The following is a 10,977-nucleotide window of genomic DNA, read 5'->3' as shown; positions in this document are numbered from 1 at the left end:
TCCCTGAGGGACTCCACTAGCCATAGACCTCCAACTAGATTCTGTCCCATTGACCACAACTCTCTGACTCCTTCCTTTCAACCAGTTCATAATCCAGCTAATGTTTTAGTTATTCTTTTGTCCTTTCATTGGAAGTTGTTACTGGATCCCAAATAAGCTGCTCAAAGAACTGAGAAGGCATTTAATAATTAAACCACCATGTATGTATTTATGCAACTCCACAGTATAAAACATGAAGGTCTCTCAGGTTGTAGAGGAGTGTGCAAGAAACTGAATTCTTTTTTACATGTGCTACCAAAAATAGCATGAGTGAAGTACTTCCAAAACATTTGGAGTGTGATGAAGTAACTGTACATATACAAATGCACTGAACAGGGCAGGCACAGGAAGTTTCCTGCTTCTTAGGTGCACTGGCTTGGTTGTGCATCCTCTGGTCTGTTGATCTGAGTCTACATGGTGGAAATCTCTGGGATTTCCAAATCTGTGTCAGCCAAGATGAAGTAGTCCAAATATGTATTAAACCCGCTAATTCCTCCATTTCTTTTCTATAAAAATAGTAATTCACCTACCTCTACTGCTTTACAGGAAAAAAGCAGCAGAGCCTGAAACTGCTGATGCAAAACCAATGCTTTAACAGCCAGCTTTCAAGGTAGTGAGCACCAGCAAAAAATGAACATTCATCTAGAAAAAAAACTTTATTGACTGCAGCTAGTGGTTAAAACATGTGCCAGTCTTAATTTCAGGGAAAAAACCAAACAACACTTAAAAAACAACAACTACAGAACTTGTGTTAGAATGCCAAGGAAAATCTGAGCTACTTGTTTAAAATAGAAATACACCCACCCATCTGAAAACCTTAAAAATAAATAAATACATAGCTCAAGTCACTAAAAGTGGTATCACAGCTCCTATAGCATTCTGCTCTCAGTTTTAATAGAACCAAAAGCACAGAAAGACAATATGTCCTGTGAGTTCAGCACCTGGGAAATATTTTTTTTACTGTATTGATCTTTATCTTAATTTCAAATATAACAAAATTCTAACAGTTTAAATATCATTGCTGTGTTCTTTACTACAGTTTGAATAATCTTAGATTTACATAATATTTAAGTATTAATTAGGTTTTATTTTAATTGCAAAGGAATTAATAACTGGGTTAAAAAGACACTTGAGAATGTAAAAAAATTCCAACTGATTCCTTGCTATTGTGAAATTGTTAAGGGAAGATTTAAAAAATAGTCTGGCTGCTCCACTTAGATGGAGATAACCCTAGCATTGCTCCTAGTAGTATGTGTTCATATGTTCTACACTCTGAAGTCAAGTTGCAAACACTTGGGTGTAGAGTTTAAAGGCCATAGAAGACTGTCTACTTCCACATGAAACACAATATGCAAGCTACATCTGCTCTTGTGGCTGAAGTGGTTTTTTTGGTATTATAGTTCTAAACTTTTCCCAAATCTACTTCAATGATACATAATAAAAAGACTAAGGAAGGTTGATACTGCCCCTTTCATCCATAAGTTTCTGATGAGATCTCTGGTAAAATTATATGTTCACGTTCCACTCTTCACTGAATGATCATGAAACAGCCCTCTCTATAACTATTGGAATATTTAGAGCCATTTTACTTGAAAGATTAAGTTTTCCTATATCCACAATGCCAGTGCATCTGGGGACCAGTTTTCTCCAGGAACACAAGTTGTAACTTCTTTTGAAAGATACCTCTTCAGGTTTTTTTGCAGCACTAGACTTGCTTTTTGAGCTTTTGCAAGTCAGTCTGTCTACTGTGCTGCAAGCATAGGTAACATCCTGTCTGCAAAGACTGTTACAACAACAGCAAAACACATTTAATGTGTTAGATGTTGAAATATTTTCGGACCTAGGTTGTACGAATAATCTTTGTAATGAAATTGATCTTGTGCCTATTTATGGCTTCAGCAGCAGCAGGATGGTCCTGCTAGTGACAATAAGTTGAAGTCGGATTGTGCCTTTGACCTGTGTAAATCCTTTGAAGAAATTTTGCATATTGGATAAACCAATATAATAGAAGGAAACACTTAGTGTTTGGCATACTATTACAAATGTGTCTAAATATCTCCACTCCCAATACATCTGGGATCAGAAGGACTAAACTGTGAATGCTGAAGGACTTCAAGATGTTAAATCTCATTGGCAGATGCCTGGTTCTTGCTTGCAATAAGTTTCTTTTTATAAACAATGTAATATGTAAGTTAGGAGTTTGACTTTTACTTTTCCTGAAAATTTAGAGATAAATAATGAGGTTTGTTTTTCCTTTGTTTTTTTTGGCTGTGGCTTGTTTTTACTTAGGAATATAAGTTGACAAAGTAATCTGTTAAATACATGCTAAGAATGTTCAGATTCCTTTGTCTCTCTATCAAATACGTGCTTATAATATTAAATATGTTGTTTGCAGGGAGACAAGGAGGCTGCTTTAGGTCTTCAATTTTCCCCACTCTGTGACCGCAAGTCTACTTTGGTAGCTCAATCCCAAATAGGTAAAGGCAAATCGTGTTTTTCTTTTTCTTGTATGTATAGTGGCATGTAAAATTGTGTGGACATTTCTTATGCCTGTTGTGAATTTTAAGTGTTCCAAATGATATAATGCAGAAAGTATTTCTTCGCACCAGCTGTTCACCAAACTCATATGCTCTTACAGCAGAAATGTGCTGGTCTCAAAAGAACATGAAGTAATTTCAGCATATATGATGCAAGGAGAGGTAGGAGAGGGATTAACCAAAGTACTGGACATGAGCTCAACATGTGCTGTACACACTTCTGAGTTTGGTAGATCACATCCTGAAACAGATTGACTCTCCTTCAAGAGCTCACAGGTCTGTCTCTACTACAGTCTGAAAGCCTGGTACTGTTCCGTAGATGCATCTCAACTTGAAGCTAATTCATCCATCAGATCTCTGGACTATAGTTGAGACTGTCAGTGTGGCAGAGTCAAACTACACAGTGTCAAGCTTCCTTGGGTTGAAAAGGACCTCTGTGTTCTGTTCCCATCATCCTAATTGCATTTTGGTCAAGAGTGGCAATGGGGGTCTTGGCTCTCTCTACCCCTGTTTCCATCAGTAATAATAAAGAAATAAAATTTGATAAAGATGACTGGGGCTAGTTACAAGGAGATAGCCTAGAAGCATACTGTGTAATGCAGCATGTCCTACCAACAGCTGCATGTGTTTTGGGAGTAAACACAGTATGAAGTACAGTAGGAAGACATTCTATAGGTGATAGTGTCTTATTCTTGAATGGAAGCACACCATTGTGTCTGATCTTGTCACTCAAAATATCCTTTATTCCATTTCGGTGGGACTTGAAAGACGATGTGCTTGAGCTTCATACCTACTGCAGGAGGGAAGCTGGATCCTAGGCTGAAGCCCTGTTCCTCACCTTTGTGCTGTTTTGCATGGTTAGAGTATGAAGACATTTGGAAATCCATTGCTAGCTCATGTTTTAGTTGGGTTGTGGGATGGGTTTTTTTGTTGGGTGTTTTTTTTTTTTTCCTGTTAAGTGCTCACCAGAGAAGAACACTTCATTCTCTCACTGTGTCATTCCATACCTTGATGAGCACTTTAAAATGTAAAAGATATTGTTCAGAGCTGACATCTCAGAACTGTGGGATGAATGCTGTCTCCTAAGGATACTACTTGTTCCCTTCACTGATTTGACAGAACGCTCCTACACAGTGTGAAATAACACTTTACCTCTACAGAATAATAAACAGCAGTTTGAAATATTAACTCCTTGGCAAGAAGCGCCTGATGGTAAAAGAGACACTGTGACTTCTAGCCCCCTGGCTCAGTAGTACTTTCCCTTCTATTAAATAATTAATTTCAAATTGTAGGTGAGTTCTGCAGTGCATAAAATTTATGAGAAAAAGGAATAAAAAGCTAGAATTAGTAATATCTATTTATATCTATGCAGCTTCATGTGTTTTGGGTTTTAGTGTGCTTTTATCTTCAAGATTATACTAGTGGTATCAAGTATATTGAATCTGGACTACAGTCAGAAAATTAACCTGATATAAAGTATTTATTTTTAGATTTGAGAGCTGTGGAAATATAAAATCTAATTTTTTCTCTTTTTCTTCTTTAGGTTTCATTGATTTCATAGTAGAACCAACATTTTCTCTTCTTACTGACTCAATGGAGAAAATTGTTGTGCCTCTTATAGAGGAAGCATTAAAATCTGAAAGTCCTGCATTTGGGACACACAGGTATGAATACACTGCTTAGTTGTTGAACTAACCTGAACTAACATAATAATGCTATTCTCAACGGTGAATTACAGCAATTGTTTTAACAGTTGGAAAAGCAACAGAAATAGCTGTACAGTATTGCCATCATGTGGTCCCATGTTGTATTTGCAATATGCTATTACATTGACTGTAGACATTAATGCATATAAAAAGGCAAAACCACAATAACAAGCAGAGTGCACACATAAAAATAGAAAGTTTATTTTCTACAGCATATCTAGTATCAGTTCTTTCTTTTTATTATAATCTTTGCAGTAGATTATTGAAGTTCCTATTTTTTTTATCTTGAGTCCTTTTAAAAGTAATTTTAATTGACAGTACTAAAAGTAATTCTTTTCTTTCTGAAAGACAATTGGAGATGGAAATGGTTTTTTTTTTCCAGTTTTTTTGTTATATGTTAGGTCACTTATCTTGTTCACCTTTCCATTTTAGTATTATTTGATGTATACACTTGAGACAAAACTGATTGCACTTATATTCCACTTGAGAGATTTAAGTACAGTGTAAGTGAGATGCAGGGGTGGGGGAGCATTGCCTATCCAGCTCTTGATTTTCCATGACTTGTCTGTAAAACAAACTAGGTATGACACACAATGTTATCTGAGGGATTCCACACTGAAAACATCGTTCAGTAATCAGATACTGCTTTTACAAATATTGCCTCTTTCACCATATTTTTAAAAATTTTAAAGCTGTAATTTGAGCTTACACTGAGGCTACTAATATGATAACTCTGCAGGGAAATATTAATTTGCTGTGCATTAATTAAATTTTAATAGCTAAATTATAAACCTAGCTCTTTTCTGTTAAAGACTTTACATGTTTTTCAGTTTACTAGCACTAAGAGGTAGTTACTAGAAGTAGGTATTTGTGACAGTGTTCTTTGTGTTTTGGGGAACAGTGCTAAACTAAGGCATCGTTAATAAGAATACTTGGTTACCTTCACAAATGAGTGATTAATAGCTACAAATGATCAGTAGCTCCAGGCTTCATTTTTAGCTGATATTTGGGGCTGATGGCAGATGAACAAAGGCTTGTGATCCAGCAAAACTTCCTCATGAGATGTGGAGGGTGAGGGATTTTTTTTTCTTAGTATGGAATCAAGAACTACACTTACAAAAAGTGGAGACCCTATAACATGTTACAGAAACATCTGAGCCAGCAGAGTTGCACAAACACTACTGGGTGGACATCACTAGTGTATGGTGTGATAATCACTGTGGTGCCTGGAAAATGTTAGAATTATAGCCTATTCTTTCCATTCTATCCCATTCAACACCACTGGATCACACAGAAATTACTGTCTACTTTTCTTGTGCAGTTCTTGCTGGTATCTTCACTGCAACTGTATTTTCTGATTAATGGAAATCCATTTGTGTGCATATTAACATTATTTTGTCTTTTGTACCAGTGAAGTAAACTAAGCAGCATAATTGAGTAAACAAAATCTGGTATAACATGATTACCTGTACAAGGCTAGAAATAGGTCTGATTTTTTTAAGCCTAAGGGAAAAAAAGAGTCCATTCTTCTTTTCCCACCTTTACATGTATCTGCATATTCACCGATGAATAGTAAGTACCTTATGTGTAAGGTAGCTGCAGTAGCTCTTAAGTAGATTTTAAAGCCACTGTCCTAAATCTTGCTGTGACTGCACTTGAAGGTATGTACCTTGAAGAGAATTTTCAGCTGAAGGTAAAATTACCTGACATAAAGTTATATCTCTTTCATTTTCTAAATGGGTCAACAAATAACAATCAAATGCCTTTCCTGTGAGCCCCAAAGATACCATTCACTGTTAAAAACACAGCTAAGGAGCTGAAAAATGGCTGCATAAACACTCCTTCAAGAATTCTTTTCTTTCTTTCTTTTTTTTTTTTTTTTTTGTCAGTAAAAAGGAAAAAAGGTCAGTAAAATTAGGTCCCAGGTTACAGCTTCCTGAGTTGAAGAATTGTCTTATATCTTAGGTACTCTTTGGTGAAAACAATTATTTTGAGTTAGTGTTTGTATGTAGGTCCTAAGGAATTTGATTAAAATTAACTGTGTATTATTAAAATTGCCTGACTATGTTTGTAATTTAGGGTTTTTTCTGTTCTGCAGCCAAAATAGTTCGGGATTAGTAAGCAATGCTGAAGCACAAAGAAGACCCACTTTTAAAAGCACAGGTGATGGAGGGACAGAAAATTCTCTAGCATCTGTAGACCTAACAAGCTTTAAGGACAACTTGATGAAGATCATTCAAGAAAACAAAGAAAGATGGAAAGAGTTAGCAGTAGAAGGTATGATATGCTAAGGTGGAATGCTTTTATAGGTTGCTCCCTAAGATCTCCCCTACTTTGATATTTTCATTTCCTTCAACGTATAAAAATATATAGTTGTCCTGTGTTAGCATATTTTATGTTTTAATGTTTGTTTAGATGGTCCTGTTTTGTTCTCCCAGGAGATAGAAAGAGATGTAGGTGGTCAGGGGATGAGGAGAAATCGTATAGCCTGTACAATAAGGCTCTGCTGCTCAGGTTATCTATAGAGGTCTGGTTTAGAAATGTGTATTCTTGGATTTTTAATCATAACTGATACTGACATCTGCTTTAAATGCCAAAATCAATAATTCAAAGTAGTGTGTGCTGCCATGTTTCTTAAGAAATGTAGAAGTTATATTTTGCTCTTAGAAATGCTATTTTTTCCCTACTGTATGGAACAAAATTCAGTATTGCAGGCTTCTAGGGACTATGCTGCAGGCAATTATTTAAAAGACTCAGTAGATATAAAGATTTGGGAAATCACAGCATGTGTTAGACCCAAACAAGATAAAAAGAGACTTTATTTCCTGATTGATAGTTAATAAAGCCAACCTGCATCAACCCACCTTGGTTCATAAATCACACCTGAAAATTGTCTGGGGTTGCAGTTATTTGAGTGAAATGAATTGTGATAATTGTTGAACACAATTTATAACTTTGATCCAGGTTAAGTGAATGACATTTGGGAATATTTTGTCCACAATCTTCTGAGTAAGCACCTGGAATATTTCAGCATAGATTTTCACTGCTGTGGCTGGTCTTGCTGTGCATGTCCTGGTACTGACTATAGGGAATGGTATCCTGGCACCCAGTGCCAGCCTTGTCTTTCATCCCGTTATCCAAAGCAGAATATTTTTTTCTCAAAGAGGTGTCAGACAAGACTGAAAAAACAGTGCTGAGCAGTGCTAAAATCTCATTTAGTGAGATTAGAGGAGAATTAACTAATATTGTCTCCATGAGCAGCTTTATCTGATTGATTTACTCTTTTGGTATTGTCCAACTAATCCTGACTGGTCAAAAGGACAAGGCAGCTAATTTGTGGTGATCAGTAGTAATAGCAGACCACCAGGTGGCCAAGACCACTTAGCTACAGCCTGCAGAAATCAAGCAACCCTATGTGCAAGGTCCTTTAATGTAGTAGAATGAACTTACTATCTGGAAGTTTGCCATTTTCAGTTGCATCCAACTAACCAGTTTGATTTTGGTATATCAGATTTTTGGTGCATTGTTTTGGAGCTGTACACTGCTATCAAAAAGATATTTTCCCCTTCATTTCCAGTGCTTTGTAGTGCTGTGTACATTACTGACAGATTTAGCCCAGTTTTACTGGGCTGTTGGCAGTCATTGAAAACACAAAGCTTCTCACAGCAAGGGATTTAAGAATTGTTTCCCTATACAGGCAATATTAATGGGCGGCCCATTAATATTGAGCAAGGTCCAGGAAACTGGGCATGCTTTCTACTGTGAAAAACAGAGCTGTTCATGTTCAAGACTATATGGACTTTGCTGAGATTGTAGTTGTTCATATTCTAAGATGCCCTTTCTTTTCTGCCATCAACTTGACTAATGAAGTATGTTGAAGTACTTCCTAAACAGAGTTACAGAATTACAGTAGAATGTATATTAGGAAAACTGATGGGTAAGTGGAAATAGCTGGTATTGAGGCTAGAGCTTAATGAACAATATCTGCTCTCTGTGATTGTGTATGAAGCTGTTTCACAAAACTTTTGTGAAAACAAGGGACAGATTTATAGAAAAGTGCGCTCATAAAGAGGCTACATGCAGCAACATCTGCAGTTGACTTGAACATGGCATGGAGACCTTCAGGGTGTCTGGTTAGAATCTCAAGGAACCTTGTGAATAGTGGAAGTACCTTTGAGTACAGATTTATATTTCTTTAGTACACAGATAGTGTTTTTTAATAAAAGCTGCGGAGGGTTATGTACCCTTTGTGAAATTTAAGATTTTTTTCATTCAGTTTTTGCAAGCAACATGAGGACACTAAGGGCTGCTGGAAAAGAGGTTTTCTTTTGTCTCAGGTGGCACATAGGTTCATTGTCACATAATGGGAGAAAGAATCTTCCCCAACAGGTCCAGATCAGCTATACATCTGCTCTGATACCGCACCTTGTAAGGCTGAAAACCCTTAATCAGACTGTCCAAAATAAACATCTATTAAATAATGAAATTATGGAAATACATCCCCTTTCTACTTGAAATTCCTTCTAGATTGCACTCAAATTTGAGTTTATAAGTGAATAAACTGAGATCTTGAACCTTAAATAATTTGTTCCATTCTGTCTGGATTTCTTGTTACCTTCTCTGGCTCTATTGCTTGATGGAAAGTCTTTAGGTTGCTCTGGGCATGTGTATGAAGTTGTGTTTTATTCATATGTAAGTAAGTGCATGTATCAAGGGAAGAAATACCAGGGTTAAATCACTGCTGGGTTGTTGCTGTTATTCCTAGCTAGATAATTTGTGACAAACTGCAAAGATCTGAGTGCATGGAGGAGGTTGTGTGTATGAGGGCAGTATGCCATGAGAGTAAGCAAGCTGCCTGTTAGCTTAGATCTCCAAATGCACTTCCTGAGCTGATGATGACAAACAGTACTTGTACTGTTAAAAGAACCATCTGCATTCTTGTCACTGGGCTCCACAAACAGTAGACATTGTTCCAGAGTAGTTCACAGGCTCAGGAGAAGTCATCTCTATAAAATGGAGTGATACAGGTGCACAAGTAATATAGAAAGGAAATTAGTGACAATATGATTTCCTGAGCATGACTTGAACTTGTTCCAGCTTCTCACCTTTTCGGGATAAGGCTGCACAGGTACCACTGGTTGAGAGGCACTGCAGCCAAATGTGCAGGAAAGTGGTTCTGATTCCCATGTTTAGACAGGCCAGAGCAGAAGACCGAGACACACTGACAATGCTGCTACAGGAGAGCTTTCCTGGAGATGCAGCCAGCCCAGCTCCTGATGCTGCTTTCTCTGGGAAGGTAGTTGCTGCTGAGATTTAATTTGGAGCAAGCAGCTTGTCAAGGAATAGTGTGCTTAGGGCTGAGGGAGCTGGGTCTCTTTAGCTTGGAGAAAAGGAGACTGAGGGGTGACCTCATCAATGTTTACAAATATGTAAGGGGTGAGTGTCAGGGTGACGGAGTTAGGCTTTTCTCAGTGATGACCAGTGATAGGACAAGGGGTAATGGGTGTAAATTGGAGCATAGGAGGTTCAAGGTGAATATCCGAAAAAAAATTTTTACTGTGAGAGTGACAGAGCCCTGGAACAGGCTGCCCAGGGAGGTTGTGGAGTCTCCCTCACTGGAGACATTCAAAACCCACCTGGATGAGTTCCTGTGTGATGTACTCTAGGTAACCCTGCTTTGGCAGAGGGGTTGGACTAGATGATCTCTCGAGGTCCCTTCCAGCCCCTAAGATTCTATGATTCTATGATTTGTTTTGGAAAGGCCTGTGTTAGTAAGCAAAGACTTTATCTACCTAGGCAGCTGTTTGAGATCTTCCTTATAAGAAGGCTCACTGAATAAGATGGCTTCATTTCACTAAAAAGGCCATTTCTTGTATAATTAATGTCAAGGAGCTCAGTGCTGGATAGCCTTAGGGTCCTTCACCTTTTGCCACTGGAGAATTAGAGGATATGTTTCTCAGGTCTTTCAGGGAGTGATGTTAACAGTAAATTACCATAATGATCAAACATCTGGGATTCTCATTTTAAAGCCTTGATGTTTAATTAATATTCCAAACCCCTAATGACCAGATAATCTGCCTTTGTTCAACTCAACACGCGATAGAGAAACCATTCCATCCTGTGCTTTTTTTCAATACATAGCAGTGATTGCTGCTGCTATTTGCAGTTGTGGTCATTATAGGAAATAGTAAAGATTCTCAGATGAGTCTGAGAGGTAATTTCAATAGAAAAAATGTTTGCTAAATGGATTTTAATGAGTGGAAGTTACTGATAAAGCTGTAAGAAACACACAACTTGTTGGGAAAGATTTAAATATCATGTAAGATCCTCCATGATGCAGTTCTTAGAACACAGAGAAGTTATAACATAATTATTTAATATTTTAAAAATAAAGATTTATTCCTTCATGCTTATTTTGTTCTATAAAAATGTTCTAAAGATTGACTAATCAAGTAGTTCAGTGGATGACAAGCTCAGCTACTCTTAAAAGAGTCGAAGGGTATGGACTAGTTAGTAACCATGCTTACCATCTGTTTGGTAGACATAATGGTAAATAAAGTTTCAGGGATAATTGTAATTATCTGCACCTTAGAGTTGAGCAGAAAGACACAAAGACAGCTTAGGTCGCTCACCCCAGGTCATATAGTAACATGAAAGAATGCAGTGTACAGACCAAGGCTCCAGCTGCCAGTCCA

At 37.3% G+C, this 10,977-nt stretch overlaps 1 protein-coding gene across 1 annotated transcript in view; it reads left to right on the top strand.

The window, feature by feature from the left end:
- PDE1A (phosphodiesterase 1A, calmodulin-dependent) overlaps nucleotides 1-10,977 on the top strand; it is a 147,543-nt gene that overhangs the window by 118,738 nt on the left and 17,828 nt on the right. Inside the window, exons 11-13 of the mRNA XM_009996193.1 lie at nucleotides 2,435-2,516; nucleotides 4,120-4,240; nucleotides 6,381-6,559. Of these exons, the coding sequence (XP_009994495.1) occupies nucleotides 2,435-2,516; nucleotides 4,120-4,240; nucleotides 6,381-6,559 (382 nt within the window). The remainder of the gene's footprint in view (nucleotides 1-2,434; nucleotides 2,517-4,119; nucleotides 4,241-6,380; nucleotides 6,560-10,977) is intronic.

The sequence above is a fragment of the Chaetura pelagica genome, unplaced genomic scaffold (genome assembly GCF_000747805.2).
Source record: "Chaetura pelagica isolate M959 unplaced genomic scaffold, ChaPel_1.0 scaffold3, whole genome shotgun sequence".
NCBI lineage: Eukaryota > Metazoa > Chordata > Aves > Apodiformes > Apodidae > Chaetura > Chaetura pelagica.
The sequence above is the reverse complement of the archived record's forward strand: the minus strand, read 5'-3'. Positions and strand labels throughout refer to the sequence as shown.